Source organism: Leptidea sinapis, chromosome 3 (assembly GCF_905404315.1).
Source record: "Leptidea sinapis chromosome 3, ilLepSina1.1, whole genome shotgun sequence".
Classification (NCBI taxonomy): domain Eukaryota; kingdom Metazoa; phylum Arthropoda; class Insecta; order Lepidoptera; family Pieridae; genus Leptidea; species Leptidea sinapis.
In genome coordinates this window covers 6,461,945-6,483,247 of record NC_066267.1, presented here as the reverse complement: position 1 = coordinate 6,483,247, position 21,303 = coordinate 6,461,945, and the positions used below count along the sequence as shown (strand labels likewise).

The 21,303-nt window shown below is 33.1% G+C and overlaps 1 protein-coding gene across 1 annotated transcript; it reads right to left on the bottom strand.

Moving 5' to 3' along the window:
- Positions 1 to 6,467: 6,467 nt before the first annotated feature.
- On the bottom strand, positions 6,468 to 16,709 carry LOC126979468 (uncharacterized). The gene is made up of 8 exons (XM_050828792.1): positions 16,596 to 16,709; positions 14,877 to 14,980; positions 14,096 to 14,252; positions 13,588 to 13,733; positions 11,855 to 11,915; positions 10,221 to 10,338; positions 7,564 to 7,659; positions 6,468 to 6,595 (listed from the first exon to the last, which is right to left on the bottom strand). The coding sequence occupies exons 2-8, from the start codon at positions 14,971 to 14,973 to the stop codon at positions 6,503 to 6,505; spliced, it is 768 nt and encodes a 255-aa protein (XP_050684749.1). The 5' UTR covers positions 14,974 to 14,980; positions 16,596 to 16,709; the 3' UTR covers positions 6,468 to 6,502.
- Between the last annotated feature and the right edge of the window lie 4,594 nt (positions 16,710 to 21,303).

Sequence of the window (21,303 nt, the reverse complement as noted above, 5' to 3'; positions counted from 1 at the left end):
TTTTCTTTATTTGTGATTACTGATTACCTATCAGTATAGGCTTCCTGCAACCTCATCTGTTCCATTCCTTTTCTACGACTCCATTCTACATTAGTCCTGGCACTTGTTTGATGTCAGCATCCCCCCATCTTTTTGTGGTCTATCGTTTTTCCGTTTACCTTCTCTGGGTGTCCCATTTTGTAAAAACTTTGTTTCATTTGTCTTGTCTAATTCTAGTAGGCTTTACGAAGAACACAACAGTTTAAGGGGCAAATCACTTATATAGTGGCGCAGTCTATTTTCAGACGTCCTCTCCTATTAAATTTCCACTGCAATTGTCTAATCAATAAATAGTAATGTTGATGAGACCGTCTGGTCTAGATTATGATTGTCTTTAGCAATTATCTTTAATTATTTAAAATAATATTGGGAGAGTTTCTAGCGTCGTATCTTGTCTCTCCGTGCTTCATTTGTTTTTTAAACAACGGTAGTAATTTAATAATTTTATTTACTCGTTAATGAGGTTTGCTCACTAAGCTATATCATTTGCTGCACCAGGCATACATACAGGAAACGCGTGAGGGACAACCTGGTCGTCACTAGTAACTGCATAATTTGATTCCAGATTAGTTACTACATCGCATCTACTAAAGAGACACTGGTAGCATTCCTTGTGCAGTAGTACCTCTTGCAAATTAGGATATTTTTGCAAATGGACAATATTTCAATAAATTTATGAATAATTTCTAGTTGTTTATTTTGTGCTCTGATAACTTAGTGAACAAGACTTGGAATGTGCTTATTGCACTTGAACGGCCTGTCAAATAAATTGGTTTATTTGGAAGTACAACGTTATTTGCAAGTCTGCCTGACTGTCATTCGGAATACTTCAGAATCGTCATTGTATTAACAGTGTTGTCAGCGATACAGTCAACATTTTGTATATTCTTGGCTTATTCTCAGGTATAACAATTATACCAAGTTTACTTGTTTGTAAGACCGTAACACTTTTATGTTCATTCCAAACTTCTTTACATTAAGCATATTTAAGCGTGTGTTGAATCGTCGTCTTATGAAACTCCTTATAAGGCAAATACATGGTAATATACTAGATACTACTACTGCTTCGGAAACAAATGGCACTCTGTGAGAGAAGAAGCGGCGCAAGAAACTCTCCCAGCATTCTTTTTTTTGCGCCCTTATTAATAAAATATACAATATTGTACTGTCATTGCTATTGCTATAAAATAATTATAATCTTGTCCCAGGCTGTCCGACCACTTAAATATTCACCTGTGGAGTAGTAGAATTTACGACAGAGCCATGTTTTAATAAAACATTTAAATTTATTTATAGATATTGCCCGAACAGTGGCTGGGACTTTATTATAAAAGTGTATAGAATAATCTTGTGAGTCCTAAGTTGCAACAAGACAGTATGACTCTTATGTGAGCTCGTATGCCCTACTCTTCCATAAAAAATATAGCTTACAATAAGAATACAACTCTGAGTCAACCCAAGGTTTATATATCTTAATATATATAAATTACGAGACACGTTGTTTGTCTGCGATGGACGCCTAAACTAATGAATGGATTTAAATGGGAATTACTTCATGGAGTGCAGTTTAGTCCAACTTGAGACATAGGATTGTTTTTATTTCGATTTGGGACCCATAATTATTTTTATTTCCAATATTTGTATGGACATGGTTTCTATGAGAGAATTTATTGACGCACGGTTTGACAGTTCTGCTGTGAAAAAATTTCATTATAACAACAAGGAGCACATGTTACGAAATATATTTCTATTTATATAATTCCTATAAAACAGTTTTTTTATTATCTACAGAACAACGTCTGTCGGGTCAGCTTGTATATTATAAAGATAGACTTACAACATATTAGTGTATAAACATGCAAAGCGAGTGAGAGAGAAGAATATCTCTAACGGAGATACCATCTGGATGTGTGGCGGTCCTCCACAGTACGGTTTTCACGGAACTCTCTTCCACGTACTACAAAGCTGCGGAATGAGATCCTTGTGCGGTCTTTCCGGGATGATACGACGTGGGTACCTTCAAAAAAAGGCGTATACTTAAAGGCTGACAACGCTCTTGTGATTCCTCTGGTGTTGCAGAATGTGGGCTGCGGTGATCACTTAAAACCGGGTGATCTGTACGCTCGTTTGTTCTTTTTTAGGAAATGTTGTCATTGTAACCGATTTTGATTGACATGTCGTCAACGGTCCGCCAAGCTTGACACTAGCTCCTTAGTACATTGAATATCAAAGGACTAGCTATCGCACACATTGACAAATCAAAATTGGTCATGTGCTATCGAGCTGTCAGATCGTTTAAACGGTAAAAGTGGACCGCTTCCTGTCCTGCTACTGTTAGCAGGACAGGAAGCGGTCCACATCCTGTGATGAAGGTTAGATTTCTTATATTTTTAATCAAGGAGGAATTTAAGGGACTATTATTAATTTTTATTATAAGAAATAACAAAACAAGCATGCCATACAGCTGATTCGAGGTAACACTCTTGCCCATATTAATAAGTGAAATGACACAAACCCGCGCAATTCACCTACAAGTGAGTGAGTAGTGATTTAGAACGTGAGTAACACTGAAAATGTTTAGAACTGGCCAGCTAGAAACATTGCTAATGAAAACTTTTTTGAATTTCAAATTTAGAACTCTTTGGTAAACTAATGTACAAATGATTTAAGTTTTCTTTAGTGTTAATTCCGCCAATATTTGTCTCCAAAACAATTCGACACGTGTTTTGCCTCTACACGAGGCATCCTCAGGACGTGTTGTCTCGCCGAAATCTGGCACGAGATTTATTATATTATATTAGGATTATATATGGATTATATTATGATATATTGCTATGAACCCGAAACCAAAAGACAATCAGCTCAGTGGGTGTTTCTTTTCAAGGATCGGCCAACTAAGGTAAAGAAAGGAAGAAGTCAAGGAAAAAAGATGATTGCCTCATTCTTTGGTCGGAAAGGTCATTTCCCCTACCCCCCTAAAGAAGAATGGGCCCACTGCTTTTCTCAGTGGTTCCATCGAATGCGACGATGTGTAGAGAGGAACGGAGATTACTTCCAAAAACAATAAAAGTATTAGCAACTTTCTACATTAAGCCGTTTTTCATTTTCTAAACATTTCAGTGTTCAAATTCAAATTCAAATTCAAATATTTTATTCAAAATAGGATTTAAAATTACTTATTGAACGTCAAAATCTACCACCCATTCAAAAGAGACTGCCTCAGACCTGAGAAGAATGGGCGCAAGAAACTCAGCGGGCTTTTTTTTTAATATAAAATATGGATAACAATGTAATATCGTGCAATAAACATTTATAATTAAAGAGCCTGAGGGTGTTCGCTTCATTCCCAGTCCGTGGTGTCATTATGTCTATAATAACCTTTCCCACACAAACTTTTTTTAACAATTCTTTTAAATTTCGTAACACATTTGTTTTGTACATTTTTTGGGATCATATTGTAGAAGCATATACATCGCCCAACAAAAGACTTACTAACTCGACCCAACCGAATAGTGTAAGCTTTTGTTTTCACAATAGTTCAAATAACAAATCCGAATTAAATCATTTGAAAGAGATACCCGCTTAAAAATATTATTTTTATATTACTTGGATATTGGTTAGTGTATTTGAGCTTCATCTAGTGATTGTGGTTAAGTCGTGTAAGCCCATAAGCTTTTCTAACACAAACCGTTCAAACACTTTTATAAAACTTTATGTAAATTTCCACAGAGGGCGCTGATTGAGTAGCTCATGTATTTTATGTTACACCATTGTGCAGCAGATGTGTGTATGGATTACATGATGGGAATTTAGGGTTTATAGTTGATCAATCTATTATTATATTTCAGAAATCAAGGTATTTAATAAACCCAATCAAATGCCATTATGATGTCAGAGTTAAAATAATATAAATAAACAATATTTCATTATGTTTTAGCATGAACCAATCGAACTGATAGAGCCTAAAATTACAATATATAAATTAAAAGTGTTCTCCGTTTCAAAACCAATTCTCTTATGTAATGACGTAAGCGTTAGAAAATGTCGAGTTCCCTGAAATAAATTTAATATTTTGCTAAAATTAGTCTTTTAGACTTAAATATTTTTTCCAGGGTATCTTTTTGGCATATCTTATGTAAGCGGTTATCAACTTATTTTTGAATGGCAGCTTTTGTCAAATTATAAATATGGCTAGTTTGGACTTTTGTGTGTGTGCATCAATTTAACTAAATATATTGAAATTCGAAAGAGATTTCATTACTTTTAGTATAAGAAAAGTTTTATCATACTTTTTTAGTAGGTATGAACTTTCAAACGCTTAAGTCCTTCAGAGGTTAAATATACGAGTAAATCAGCTTCGAGGAAATAATTGAAGCAATTGCCACTCGACTTATTTAGTTTGTAATATTCTTCACATCTCTCTCTTGCTACCAACTGGGATCAATTCTCTTTCACTATCTCGTGTATGAAAAAGCTGAAAAAGATTAGCTCTTACAAATTTGCTATGAAAAAAAGACGTATCAATTATCGCTAGGTTACGATATGTCTGTGATACCGTGTAAATAGCACTAGTTTGTAATTTTTCACGTTCTTGTATGCCGTTCACTGGCAATGACTTTCTGTGCACAAAATACAATATTTAGACCAGTGCCGAAGCCTTTGAAAATGATAAAAAGTGAAACAAAATAATAGTAGGATGAAACACATTGGAAAAGGACGAAAATATAACAAAAATTAAGGGAAAAATAAATTACGGGCGATCTGAGGTCGGGAAGTGGAAAAGGGGGGGTGTTTAAGGGTAAAAAACGGTTTATCTCGATTTCCGGCAAAACTACAAGTCCTATGGCAAAAAGTTAATTGGCAAAGTTGTAGGTAATATAGAGATCTACAAGTTTTGTAATTACACTTTTTTCACATAACCTCAAAATTTAGGTGAAAAATTCAAAAAACCAAGTTTTTGGTTTTTTATTTATATCGGAAATATAAAATATTATACCGGAAATCGAGATAAACCGTTTTTTACCCTAAATCACCCCCCCTTTTCCACTTCCCGACCTCAGATCGCCCGTAATTTATTTTTCCCTTAATTTTTGTTATATTCTCGTCCTTTACCAATGGGTTTCATCCTACTGTAATTTTTTTTGGTTTCAAAATTTATCGACACGGGCCTAATTGTTCTAAGGGCCTTTAAAAAAAGCAACTCTATAGACAATGACTTTTCCACACACAAAATACAATATGGCTAATGATTGATCCCTGGGCCCTTAAAAAATAAATATTAAAAAGTGCAACTCTATAGTTTTCATTTCTGACTGTATGCTTGTCGCGTCCTTTTTTCTATCTCATTCTGACAAGCGGGAAAGGGATGAGAATACTTGACAATAATTGTACCATATTTAATGAAAAAAAAATATTCGATTTACTAAATTATTAACGCTTTTTGCCAACTCATTTTATACGAATAAAATAAACTTACCGATGACAAGTCACACCATCTTTTTTGTGCGCCGTGAACGTATTATTTAGGCACTTTTTTATAGCACAATTAGACTTGGTGATTGACACACAGTTGACACACGACTAAGAAGAAAAGTGTGCTTACATTGTCTTTACGCACACTTTTGCCTTTCAGCTATCAGACTGCGAATGATATGTCCATTGGTTATAGAATATCATTGGCCATTATTTTAAAATTAACCAATAAAGCTTTTTAGTCATTTCACATTACCAGAGAGAATGTATAGATACTTTTACTTACACATTTTTGAAAAAAAAAACAGTGTCAATAACTAATCCAAAAATAACTCATCATTGATAGTGCATTATCCATAATTTTAGGCTGTACTAAATTAAAAGGTTTACTATGTAATAGATCTCTTATTTTCCACTCTTAAATTAAGGATTGGTCCTCGCTATACTCCATCTAGATACCTAAGAACAACAGCTTTTTTATTACGTCAACTATTAGATGCTTGTGTGCGTGGCATCTTGACACTCAATGGCATCTTTAAAATTTTGTAACATACGCATTGAAAATTTTAAACGAAACGAAATTTATAAAATGTAAAATACTTACTGATGATGTGACTATTTTTGAGTAATAAGTAACTAGTGGTATACATACCCCCTTATTCATAATAGTCTGCTAACTTAAAGCATTGCTAATTCTCACTCTGTCTTCTTGTATTGACCTAAGTCAGAATGAGAAAAAACACTCCTAAGCGGCTGTTTGAAGTTAGCGGACCATTATGAATTAGGGGGATAGTGTATATACATACAATCTGACATAAGGGTTCGGCCCTTATGAGAGTTCTGTTAGAATGTCTCAACTACCTCTATACCGTCACCCACACCCTTCCAACCAGGGTTTAACATTACAGCATAAATAAAGTAAATTTCTCTAAGTAATTGTTATATTTAAAAGAATATTTTGATAAGAAAATTATAATTGGTTCTTAAAAGTTCAAGGGTTCAGTAGACTGCCAAGGTCAAAGTCCTGGAGGAACATGTTGCCATACGTCAATACCGCTTCACTCAGGAATTGATTGATGTCATTCTGAAAACAAGTGATCATCTAAAGAACATGTTTTTATCATAGGATATTAAAGTAGAAGACACAAAAAGGAAGTTATCCTTTCAATCATCTCACTCACTCATCCGGTCAATAGATGGCATGTATTTTATACCAAATTTAATATCAATCAGTGTGTGTTGCCGGTGATGTGGTACGCAGGCGTGGTCGCTAACTATGGGCCCTATGAGAAAGCTTATTGTCACTCAGAGTGTAATGGGGAAGGCTATGCTCTGAATTTCAATGTGAGATTGAATCAGAAATGAGGAGATCCGTAGGAGAATGTCGAGGACCGACAAAGCCCGAGCGATTGCGAAACTGAAGTGGCAGTGGACAGGGCACATAGCTCAATGAACATATATCCAGTGGGGCAGAAAAGTCATCGAATGGCGACCATGTAACGGACGATGCAGTGTTAGTAGGTACCCCACAAAATGGACTGACGATCTGGTCAAGATGGCCAGAATACGTCTGCATATGCCTGCATGGCAGCGCAAACCGATCGTCTAGGAGATCGACCAGCAGTTAAATTTAAATTGCAATATTTTTATTTTGACGTGTTGAGCAAAATAGTCAATTTCTCGTACAACGTCACGTTTTTGTTTACAATAACCAAGCTTGTTTATCTAGCAACCCGTAACATAAACTGTATAACCCGTCTCAAGTGGCCGCGCCGGGTTTGGCGCCAAAACAACAGGTGGCTTCTGCGGACGCCCGGAACGCATGGCATATCAGAGGAACTGTATTTAATTTATGTTGTTATTTTCATGGTTTCAACTCCGTATAATCTCCAAAAATTACATCATTCCAGAAAAATCATTGAATTTAAATTATTTAATGATTTGTGAAGAAAGAATACGTAATTAATACTTTCATTACATAACATTGTTATTTAATTGTCTAGTATTTAAAGGAAAAACCGATAACTGAATAGAAATAGTTTTACAAATTACCTCATACGCCACCATCAGTTCTGGCACAAGTGACTTCAAGAATGATGATACCAACTGACTGGATACGGCGTTCTCGAACAATCCAGTTATTTCCGGCTGAAAAATTATAAATTCACCATTTTTTAACTAGTTTGAATCTTTCTTTATAATTCTTTTTGATAATTTGAGTAAAGTTTACTTGGAACTTCACACCTCTAAAAATACAATCCTCATAGAATAACTTTAGCTCGTTAATTCATTCTACAAGCGAAATTAACATGAAATACTTCGGCGGTCTTTTGAAACTGTAAAATCGAGCTTTTAATTCAGCCTAACAAAAGAAATGCCAATTAAGATCAATTACTTTAACACTTCACAGGGAAATGAATTTTATTGAATAAGTAATTTATTGAATAAGCACATAAGTGAATTTGCCAGAAATTTTCATCACCACAATGTAAACACCAGGAACAGACATAAACTGATGATGCCTACTGCTCGGCTAAGTCGAGTTAGTAAGTCTTTTGTGGGGCGATGTATATGCTTTTACAACAAGATCCCAGAAAATGTTCAAAACAAAAGTATTACGTTATTCAAAAGAATTGTTAAAAAACATTTGTGTGGTAAAGGTTACTATAATATAAATGACTTTCTTGATGATACCACAGATTGGGAATGGAGTGACCGCCCTCAGGCTATTAAATAATAAGTTAAATTGTACAATATGACTTTGTTAACATATTTATTCCATGAAAAAAAAAAGCCCGCTGAGTTCGTTGCGCCCATTCTTCTCAGGTCTGAGGCATTCATTTTGGAATGGGTGGTAGCTGTTTTTGACTTTCAATAAGTGATGTTACATCCTATTTAAAAATATTTGAATTATGGACTTATGTTTTTAAAACATGTATTATGTTTTTATTTTCAAAGTGAAACTTTTATTACATCGTCTCAAACTTTTTCGGCTGTGTGTTGCATGTCGCGTGACGGTAGGCCGTGCCTATAGTTCGCAGCAGCTGACCGTGTAGTATATAGACTATTACTCATTTGTGCCAGTGCTCCACGCTATTTTGTTTGTTTTTGTCAGTGTTTAATACAAATGTTGTTTTTCAGTGCTTAAAGTAAATGTTGTTATTTAATAAAGTGAAACTTTTATTTGCTTTTTGTAAACAACGACACACACAGCTAGTGACTCCAAAAAACTGATCAACGAGCAAAAACCAAATATGTTTATATATGTTTGTTTCCGAGTCATGGATGTTTAAATGTATTTATGTATGTTGATATGTATGTTTATATGAATTTATGTATGTTTAAGTAAGTATATAGTATTAAATATATCGTTGTCTTGTAACCCATAACACAGGCTATATATGCTTAACTTGGGGCAAGATAATTTGTGTAAAAAGTGTGTCAATATTATTATTATTATTATTATAAATAATAGTGTTCAATTTGTTAGTTTCACTTTAACCGTGGTTTCTTAAAACCACACAATCCTTTTTAAGTATCTAAGTAAATATTGAACAGAATTTATAGTCTGTACATAAATATTGTTTTTAATAACAACATCACAGTATTTATTTCCGCAAAGTTTATTAATATGTGTACTAATAGTATGTAAGTAATTATTGTAATTGTTCAAAAATACAGTGCACACGTATGTTTTAAATATGACATAAGCTAGTCCAGTTAAAGTAAAACTTTAATGCTCAAAAATCATTTTTATGCCTATAGGTAAACATGTCGTTTATAAATTTATTCTAATAATCAAATTAAAATTTGCGCCTGTGGAAATAGAAACTAAGTTGATTTTAAGTAAATAATGCATTACCAATATAAGAAAAATGTAATATCGAGTTGGTAATATAATTTCTTGTATTTTTATTATATATTAATATTATTATTTTGATGCCATTTAAGATTATTTTCTCTGTTAACTCTTCTTATAACTGTTCGATCACTGTTTTAGTATTTGTATTAATTTCAGACATTACCGCCCCAATTTCTCCAAAGTTATGAAGTTAATTGGCAACCGCCAGTTCTTGAGATACCTAAAGAAACACCAGCTCATCAGCGATTGCCAGTTTCTTGCCGGTTTCTTCCCTTTGACAGTGATAACGAAGACCTTCTCGAATCATCGACAATCATGTCATCTCTGATCAGCTTGAGTCTTTGGCGTTGCATAGAGAAATGTCTATCGAGAAATTTCTTGCCTCACACAGCCACTTTTTCCAGCTACAGTTTTCCTGAACCGATACCTCTTAGAACTCATGCAAACCATCAAAATGAGGAAAGTCCCATATTTTGGGGCTCGGGTGTCTAATCAGGCACGAGAGGTATGAACTCCTACAACTCATAATGATGGGAAAAGTTGCCGAAAGAAGAGGTCTCAGAAAAAAGTCTTGGCTGCGGAACATCCGTGAGTGAACAGGAATCGCGAGTGCGGCAGAACTATTTCGCCTCGCGAAAGACAGCTCCGCTAGTCAGAAAGGCACGCGAAGAAGAGAGACGATAGAGCCACCGTTGCCAGCTACTATTTATAAAACTATTTTTCTTGTATTACCTGTTTTCCTTTTCGTTTCATCAGCACGAAACCAGTGTCTTTTGTTTTATTTTGTTACTATACCATACATTTTAAATGTTATTGTTTTTTTTTTTCAGAAATAGTTGGTCCTTACCTCAAAAGTATCCAAACTGAAAGCTAGAGTGCAGTCACGAATTGTTAAATAAATTCCATTATTCATTGATAATGAAACAACCAGTGTTCCCTTGAGTTTCGGTTGCGTTACCTTCAATCTGGAATAGACAGGTCGAAAAGTAAAATTATATGTTATTGTAGAGATATGTATATTTCTACCCCATCAAGAACAGAGAAGAAAGAAGCTATATGATACTTTTTACTAATGCAAAATCTCTGCGCGTCAGCCAATAAGACAGAAAGGTGTAAAACATATCGAATTAGTGATTGACCTGAAATTATTACTAATAATTAATTTGAATTCTTCAGACAATACCAGTGGGAGGCTCCTTTGCACAGGATGTCGGTTAGATTATGAGTACCACAACGGCGCCTATTTCTGCCGTGAAGCAGTAATGTGTTAACATTACTGTGTTTCGGTCTGAAGGGCACCGTAGCTAGTGAAATTACTGGACAATGGAGAATTGACATCTTATGTCTCAAGGTGACGAACACAATGTAGTTCCACTCAGAATTTTTGGGTTTTTCAAGAATCCTGAGCGGCACTGCATTGTAAGGGGCAGGGCGTATCAATTACCATCAGCTGAACGTCCTCCTTGTCTCGTCTCTTATTTTCATAAAAAAAATAAAAAACAATTCTTCCTTGAAAGTAAATGCCACGAATGAGGTCATAAAAATGATAGCTAACAAAGTTTTCTTTCATTAATCTTAATTAATTAGCAATGTAAAGTAACAAAAGAGACAGCTATAGTGACACATAAAAATACGATAAAATAGCCTTTATTCTGCCACAATTTATATTAAACAATAAGATAATTTATAAGTATTTGTGATTTTATCAATAAGCTATGGAGAGTAAAATATTTTATCTACATTATTTCCTACTTTTATGGTTTATTTTACATGAATTAATTGTTTCTTATTTAATTTATTCATAACATTCTATACATAATTACTTAAACGTTATTAAAATTAAAATCAAAATTATTTAATTATTATCTTATTTTTAATTATAATATTATTCCTTATAATTTTCTAACTAATCACATTTTATGAAAGCCACATCTTTGGCGTAGGACTCCCTCGACTTCCTAGATATAATAGCATTTTTAAAAGCCTTGTATATAAATATTATCAAAATGGTTTAAGCCATTTTCAAGAAGTATTAATAGTATTTGTTTAATCTATCTGAAGTCTTTAACGTAACGTCCGTCATCATCAAGATCCATATTTAAAAAAAAAAACTAAATCCAAAACAATACGTATAATATGCACTAAAAATAAAAAAATATAATTGCGTATTTACATAATACAATCTAATTAATTAATCTAATGCTGAAGAAGAATTATAAAAATCGGTTCATCCAGTCGAAAGTTCTGAGGTAACAAATAAAAAAAACGTACCGACTAATTGAGAACCCCCTCCTTTTTTGAAGTCGGTTAAAAATATAACCTAGTACAATTATTCTCTATAGTCCACATAATATTATATTGTTTGATACAACAGTGGACATCGATGTTAGCGAATTTGTTTGAAATTCACAGACATGAGAATTATTTCGTTAATTCATTGAAAAAAAAATATTATTAATTTACTTCGTACAAGATACTCACTTCATACCGCCGTTTCCTTTAATCGCCATATTATTAATATTGACATCCATACTGTACCTATCTAAAAACAATTCAGAATAATTTAAATTAAGATTCATTAAATTCAAATTTCAAATTTACTAAGGCTATTTGATAAATTATAAAATCTTAACAATTTGTTATTTTTTTTAAAGTGATACCCTAACTTCTGGAATCAATTACACAATATAAAACTGAAAACAAAATTTTATGAACAATGCGGGAGGGTTTTCACTTTAATAACAACAATTTGCTGATTAGCAAATATTTGGGTTGAGCAGGTTATCAACTGTAAAGTAGATCCCGTAGATGAAGCCCCAACCTGAGAGTTGAACAAAGCATACAAAATTTTATAAAGTATAAACGATATGTCGAACGCGAGAGATCACGGGTTTGAGTCCCGCAACATTCATAAATTTTGTTTTCAGTTTTATTTGTGGAACTATAAAATCTAAGCAATATGCTATTTATTTTAAAGTGTAAGTGTATTTTAAAGTATAACCCTCACTTCTGGGACTAATAACACAAATTTAATTTGTAAACAAAACTAAACTAAAAATACTGTATGGAGACAATCGTTTTCACACTTTTTTTTGGAAAAGAAGAACAAACGATCATCCAAGTGACCTGATGGTTAATGATCACCGCCGCCCAGCTCTCTTGTAACACCAGAGGAATCACAAGAGCTTTGGCGTCTTTTTAAAGCTTCGAATAAACGTACATATGAATTCGAAAACCGAAAAACACATCGGTACGTGGTGGGCGGGGATCGAACCGGAGCTCTGTGGTGAGAGTGAACGGTTCAACCTGTTAAGACACCTTAAATTAATCTTTTCATATAAAAATAATAATTTCATAGCAAGCAATAACATAATAATATGGAGGATTCGTTTTATAGCAATAAAAAATATTTTAAACAGAAAAATATCTGATACCACTAAACTAATTGATAAAGCTAAAGACGTAATTCTGATAAGAGGTATAAAATTCTGGCAATCTGTGTGAGCGCATAGATAATGATAGTGCTTAAAGAAATAAATTCTAGACAAGATAGTAAAACTTAAAATTTAAAACCGCTTATTAGTTCCTAGACAATAACGACCTGTCTTTAGCTCTGGTAAGGTAAGAAGCGTTCCCAAACACATCTGTGTGGACCGATCTGTATGACATTAATAGACCTTTAACCCTGGTGGTTAAAGGTCTATTAATGTTCCAGTAACATGGTGTTGTTAAGATGCTTTACCGCCTGCTCAAGTATCTTACAAGTATTTTGTTCAAGCACGTGTGCCGATTTTTTTTAATCCTTTGCACAAAAATATGGCTCTCAAGAATGTCATTCTTTGATAGCTAACACCCCACCAAACCATCACTGAAATTGGATAATGTAATGCTATCACTGAAACATTAAAGGAATATAAAAAATATATAAGAATAAAAGATTCCAAATTCAAAATTTTGTAGATATTTATTAAAACTGAAATTTTCATTGAAGAGGAGATATCGTACGCCATGCCTTTTTGCTGATTAAGAAGTCAGAACTTTTCTTGATAGCACGCAGAAATAAATTCGTTTTATTTTGAAAGACGCCTACAAAAAGGTCTTGAGAACCACGCTATGTTTGAACGCGACCCATCTGAATGGTTAATATACTACTGTTTTTCCTGGAAGGAAGTAGAGACTAAAGTGTTTTTATAATGAGAAATATTTATAGTTACTTGCGTTAGCGTTGACTTCTGGGATATACCCTTCGAACTCTATTCTGTATCGTTGAGCCAAAAGAGATTCAAGGTGAACATCCATTGTATCTACTACAAAGGTGCTTAGATTTTCAACATTCATGCCTCCAAGTGTAATGTACACCCTGAAAACAAATAACATTCAAACTTAGTTTCGTTAAGACCGTCCATATTCTCTTGTACCAGAAGATTCACAAGAAACTCCTTACTTAGAAAGTCATAAAAAGTTTGCAGATATTTCATACTGGTCCGATGTAGATAAAGGCGTGCCGCAGGGTCCAATCTTTGGCCCGTTCGTCTTCTTAGCCTATATTTACGATCTTACATTTATTGTAGAGAGAGTGTCACTGATATACTTTTATTCGCTGATGACACGTCAATTTTATTCAAAATGAAAAGGAAGAATAATACGGCCGATAGCAAAAAACAAACTAAATTTTAAACAATTCTCAACTTTCTGCAGACCATTTCGGAACAACGTGCTTACCCTGGAATGCCAATCAGATCCTCATCAACTCTCAGCGACTCTATTTGTAGTGGGTCTAGTACTGGTATACTACCAGATCCATTTTTCATAATATCCCTTACTGCTTCCAGAACATTCCTCAAAATATCCCCAAGGAATCTATTCCTTAAATCGTGAGCTGCAATATGAAATAGCATATCGTAAAACCGTCCCATCTAGCCATTACTTTGATATTTCAAACTACAATAAATACAATTAGTTGGCTATATTCCTGTTGTGATTTTAAATATTGAATATGTAGTAATTTTTGACAATCAATAAAGCGGGGTTGCATCAACATCTTTAGCAATAACAAACATGTTAAAGAACCGGTTTAGTAAAGAATGTGTTGCACCGATTGACAATTTTTAGATGACGTGATATCTTTAACTGTTAATGTTAAATAGTAACATTTGAAAAGTTTCCAATAAATATTCGATAGTGTATATGTTTTTTGATAAAACTAATTTTAAATTAACCTTAGCTAAGTATTAGCAAGTGTATTAGCGATAGGTTGCCTATTAAAAAATTTGCCACTATTACCTGTTATTAATTTATTATAATTTACTTTCTGATATAAATTGCAAGTATATGTTTTTTTTATAAATGTTGTGAAATGAATGCAGTCAGTGTAACACGGAACTTTTATGTGGCTCCCAATATATTAATTAGCCTATGATAATTCGCTACAGTACTTGTACATTGTGAAACAGGCCCTTAACATTAATCTGTACTTACTATGTAATTATTAAAGTTTACTTACAGCTGGTCATGAGTATTTCTTCTACATGTTTTGTTGTCACAGGAACTCCCGATGCGATACTAAATACGGCCAGAGCGAAAACTACTATGAACCTCATCTTGTTCCTAAAAAAAGTATTTGACGTTAATTATTTGTTTTTATTTAGTTAATTAAAATGATATTTAGACACCCAATGTCTTGTTTTGTTTAATAAAACATTAAACAAACCAAATCGCTACTGTAAAATAAAACAATTGTGTTGGAAAATAAAACAATTCTATGACACATTATCATTGCTTTATATTTGGGTATTCGTTTCGGATTCTTTCATAAATAAATAAACATTTTTAATTTTTATAGTAACCGTAGTTACGGCGAAGACCTAGGGAAGGGAACGACCCGCCCCATGGCGTCACAAGCATGGCATTAAAGGGAGCGTGACGAACCAAAAAATAATGTTCATGTACATTATATTATACAATTTTCACTAGATATGTACTTACAATTTATAGATACACTAGATATGTACTAACTTGTACTTACAATTTCATCATTTTGTTTAAATTTGCATATAACTCATAATTAATATTATATTTTTATTTTTAGTAATTTGAAGTTCAAATCCTTTGGGGCAATTCATACACAAGCTTTCTTATCTTTAATTAATAATCCTTTCAATTTTAGAAGAATTCTATTCTATTCTATTCTTTCAATTTTAATAATATTGTATTTAATTTTTATTAAGCCTTATTAAAGGCTTTTAAGTTGTTGAGCCTTTTCCATTATGTTTTCAGGAAGCTTATTATAAAATCTAAAGCAATTGCCGATAAAATACTTATCGGATTTACTTTGCCTCGAACTGGGCCTTGATATTTATTTTTGTTTATAGGATTAACTTGTGTCTTTAATATTACTTTTGGAAATAGATTTATATAAATATATTACATTATAGATAAATTTAAAATCCTTTAATTTAAATCTAAGCGGCTCTCTTGAACCCATACTATAAATTGCGCCAACAGCCCTCTTCTGCAGCACAAAAATATAATAAATATCAGCAGCATTACCCCATTAAAGTATACCATACGATATAATGCTGTGAAAGTAACAAAATAGTCCAATCTTGCAGTTTCAATGTCTTTTGGGGAACGAATCTTTTTACTGCGTGTGCGGCTGAACTTAATCTGATCGTTAAGTTGTCTTGTGGAGTTTCCAAACTAAAGTTATTTCAATAAATTGCAGCGGTACTAACTATATTTTATTTCTTATTTTTTGCTGTACATTATCGACAATTTTTAACTTTTTGGTAAAGTGAATTTAATGCACTTTGTTTTTTACCATTCATTATTAATTTATTAGCTACAAACGAATGTACAAGTTTAGTTAAAACATTGCTAAAAATCATCGAAATTAGATAAACAACGTTGTATTTTAAACATGAGTGATGTATCATCAGCAATCAACACAATTCGATACTTATTTTTAGTGATATCATCAATATAAATGAAGAATAGAAAAGGTTCTAAAATAAGACCCTGTGGGGGCTCCATTTAACGATTGATCCAGAGACCGCTTTCCATCCCCCTCCACATTTTGTTGTCTATCATAATCCTATAAAAAGGATTTAGTCTTAAACAAGTAACACAATAACCTGTCTGTCACACACCTCTATTTTAAAATTTCAATAAATTTATAATGTATAATATATAAATAATAAAATAAGGATCAATTCATTCTTACCAGATAAAAAACTGTACGACCGTGCAATCAAGAATTATTTGATAACACTGAATTGATTTCACATTAATCAAAGTATTTGTATCAGAGATTATAAAGTCAATTAACCGAATGAGAGGCGATAAATAAAGTGATTATTTACAAGACCATTCAGAAATTTAATAAAGTAAATATCTTAAGTAGCATAGTAATAGTCCTCAGGCTATTAAAAATACATTTTATTATAACGATATTTTATTTAAAATAAATTAACAAAAAACAACCGACTTCAAAAACGCTAATCCAAAACAATAGATATAATATGCACTAAAAAGTATAAAAATAATTGAGTATTTAAGACAATCTAATTAATTAATCTAATTCTAGATACGATTATTGTAATTTTTGGAGTCGGTGTCATCCAAGATAGGTTTGTAACTACATATATAGGTGAGATGTGCTTGAGTCGTGAGGAGACGAGAGGCGAGAGCGGGTCGCGGCGGTAGGACACCGATTCCAAAAATAACAATAATAACGTAACTAGAATTAGATTAATTAATTAAATTGTATAAAAATACGCAATTATTTTTATACTTTTTAGTGCATATTATATCTATTGTTTTGGGTTAGTGTTTTGAAGTCAGTTGTTTTTTTGATAATTGTTTTTTATTTTATGATTTTTAGTGAATTATTAATGAAATTTGAAGCACACTAACTAACACTTTGTCTAAATATGTAAAGATATACTAGATTTTGCAATGCTGCAATCAATCTTTTAAATAGCAATTTGATTACAGACAAAAATTCTGCCACAGATCGCACCCTTACTGTAAGTCATTAAGGAGTTCCATTGATATCATCGATAATCATATTCGACTACGACAATTAGTTGACCATAACTACGTTACGGTAGGTGACTTAAGTATCCTAATAGCTTAAATAGATTCAACCGAGTATCCTAAGAATTGAAGAGTTCCGTTACTTTGTCATAGATTCCATAATCATAACCCAACCAAACTCTCACCAAACTACCTTTGAAGTATATACTTTCCAATAAAAAAGAATCATCGAAATCGGTTGGCGTGATATTGAGTTATTCGTAAATTTATCATCCACTTTGCTATACGTATGTATAGAAAATTTAAGACTTTCATGGATGCCATTGCCAGATCTGGACCATAGCAATGGGACCACACGGGAAGCGCCAGCTTTCAAACAAAAATAGAATTATCAAAATCGGCTCACCCAGTCGAAACTTTTGAGGTAACAAACATAAAAAAAACACACCGACGGATTAAGAACCTCCTCCTTCTTTGAAATCGGTTAATAATAAGCCAATTCTCGGGCCCGTTCTTCTCAGGTCTAAAGCATACATTTTCAATTTATGATCTTCAATTAGTTATATAAAAACCTATATTCATTAAATTTATTTTAATTGGAATAAAATCAAGTATAAAAACGGCCATGACACAAAATCAGCGAATAGAAATATCTTTGGAGTAAACAATGTTGTTAAATCTCTTTAATGTATGGCATATTATGTGGATTCGATGATCAAAATATTAACTGCTATGTATGCTTATTTAAAATAATTAATTCTTTATTTCAAGTCAATTGTCCCATGGTAAGTCTTATAAAAAAAATTAACAAGGTTTTCTGTAAGATGGTACGGGGTCTAGAGTAATATTACTAAAACTTGACTCAATTGTCATCAACAAAAAAAAATTACAGAACGGTGCTAAGATTTTCATAGAACATTTTAAAATATCCTGTAGGTGGAGCAATAACCTGATAATTGAACATGACATACTAAGATTTACGATTCATGCGTCACTGGACGGTTGGCTCAGCTGGTAAGAGTGCTCGGACGGAACCCGAGAGGCGCGGGTTCAACAAAAATTCACTATCTGTGTTTTATTGAAATTTCTTCAAAACAGCGATTACCTTTCATGTTCTGGAATTCTACCTTTCATATTATAGTCTACAAAATATTTTATTAAATATTCAGTTAATAATATATCCATTCACACAAATCTAAAAAAAACTTCGCACCACATACCTCAGGTAAAAACATATTAAATATTAAAAGATATTTCAAATATCTAAATTCCCACAGACTTAAAACAAAACAAAACTTAGCCTTCAAATTTAAATATGTAATTGCTACAATTATGTGTTAACGTGATTTATACATAATATTTTTATCGGTTGAATAACGTTAAAATCGTGTATGTCGTGTTAAAAGATCATAAAATTTTCAAGTATTGATATCTATTGCATATAAATAATTCTGGCTATTTTGTTTGAAGCTCGTATGTGACCCCAAATCGATCAATAGAAAAATGAAAATGGCCCCCATATTGAGGACCTGGGTTCGAATCCTGGGTGGTGTAAACATTAATATGATGAATTTGGATGTTTATAAGTATTTAGGCTTAGATCATTTGACTGTTTATTCGTTACTTATTCAAACAAAACCAATCTTATAAGTATATTTAAAAAAATACTATGACTACATAAAATTAAAACTATCATTGCGTGGAAGCGTACCAAGAATACTGGCAGTATTTCCACGTTGGATAGCTAGGCTGATCGATTGACCCAAATAGCTGCCAGCACATGGGTTTCCAGTATGCTTATCGAGGCGAGAAGATATTACTTTGAACATTCTCTGCGCATCTGGGCCAAGTGTCTCAACACCGAACGGAACAAAAATATATGACCCACTGAGACCAACATGTCAGTCTTCGGCAGTCGAAGCAATAGCCCCAACACCAACTGACGTAACTTGGACACGAGAAGGAGCCAGAGTACGTGTATTATATTAAATAAATCGTTGTCGTATACCCATACTACAGGCTATTCCTAGTTTGGGGACGATAATTTGTGTAAAAGTGTGTCAATATTGTTATTATTATTTTATCTACACCCATGCTTTAAAACCTCTATTAAAGATTCTGAAACAGTTAGCTTATTGCCAACATTAAAACACCCAATGTTCTAATAACCATTACATCATCCAAACGAGTGACGCCACGAGAGTAATGTTGTACTGAATTTCATAACAACACCCCTATGTTTTTTTTCGATCCCTTCATGCGCAAAGAGTTTCAACAGACAGCCACATTCTTATTGCTCGATGCGTGGTATCTGTATGAATTTTAAAAAAGAACATTTTTGTTTACGCGCGGTCCACACTTCCAGAACGCCGCACGCCGTATAAAAAAATTAGATTATTCGAATCCCCGCCATTTTTCTTCGATATTTTTATTGTTTTGTTTACAAAAAATGAGCAATTCATTTTAATCGCTGAATATTCGAGTGAATTTCATTATTGCACTATACTAAATGTAAATTACTACTAAAATAAATAATTGTTTCATTAATACTTAGTTTATTTGTATATAATCAGTAATCAATTATATAAGGTTACTACTAGGACTGGTGTTTTAATGTTAGCAGTAAGCTAACTGTTCCAGAATCTTTTAGAGGATTGATATTCTGGGTGTAGATAAAGTCTTGTATGCAACTCTTGATAATTAGGTATTAAAACACTCATGTGATAAATCCACACGTTCGTGTTTTAATACCCTTTATTACACAACAATTGCATAACTATTATACGTTAGAGTTTGCATGATGATTTTAACGTTGCATACGAAGTTAGTAAGTTTAACATCTGAAGGACAATGACACACACTGCGTTAACACTGTCAAAAGATTAATATAAATTATTTACTCATTTTATGCGTGTGGCCTTGTATGTAACATAAACATTTTTTTTTTGGTTCTGTTCGTCCATCTGGACAGGCAAAGGGGTCAAAAGCCCATACAGCCAATGTAACATAAACACGTCGAATCTGTAAACTACTACCTAGTGTTTTTTTTTTATGAATATCAGGGACTAGACGAGCAGGACGCTCAGCGTGAAGTAGCGTTTTAGTACCGCTATGTTTCACATATCCCCCCATCAGAATATGTCAGCGGTTCTCAAAGAGATTTTATCCTGGGAGTACTTCTAGTTTACTTCCCGAGTATTCTCGCACGGGCCACCCGTCGTGTTCTGGGGAGGTCACAGAACCGCCCATGTCCGAGAATAAACGATTATTTTTCACAATTTTTTTTTTGAAGATTGAATTTCTAAATAATAAAATATTTCGGCGTATTTGTGTTTCCCAAAAATAACAATATCAACTTTGTTTATTCAGTGTATAGCCACCCGCAGCATATTAATTATAATTGCCGCCGTTTCTCGCATCTTTCATTAGCCAGAACCTATGCGCTGTATACGGTACTGAACCCTTCCAGTAAGATAAATATTCTCGTATAAAGAATCTAATCAGAACAATAGCACTCAATGAAGATATTGCTTACAGAAAATAGATTTAAATCTCAAAGATAATTCTAATCAAATCAAGTTTAGTTAAGATACGTCACTTGTGCGTGCACTTAAAAGATTATTAAGTGCCCATTCCAATGGAGTGGCACGATTCTAGTGTTTTTATTCTATTCTTCCTACTGTGACTTCTGTGGAAGTTATACTACAAGTAAGCCAATGTCACTTTAAAGTATAGTATGCAACAAGGTTAGAGAATTTGTATTCTAATTTAAATGGTAGTTAACGGTGCTAAAGATTGAAAAAAGTTTTATATTATTTTATACGTAAAACAACACAAGAGATTAATTATTAAATACTACATGATACCCGCGACTTTGTCCGCGTTCACACATG

Bases quoted from the DNA above. Each gene is read 5' to 3' on its own strand.
- LOC126979468 (XM_050828792.1), bottom strand. From the start codon at position 14,973: ATGAGGTTCATAGTAGTTTTCGCTCTGGCCGTATTTAGTATCGCATCG. The intron at 13,734-14,095 runs GTAAGCACGTTG...ATTTGTTTTCAG, and splicing joins GATCTGATTGGCATTCCAGG to GGTGTACATTACACTTGGAG. The intron at 6,596-7,563 runs GTAATTTGTAAA...ACTTGTTTTCAG, and splicing joins AACTGATGGTGGCGTATGAG to AATGACATCAATCAATTCCT.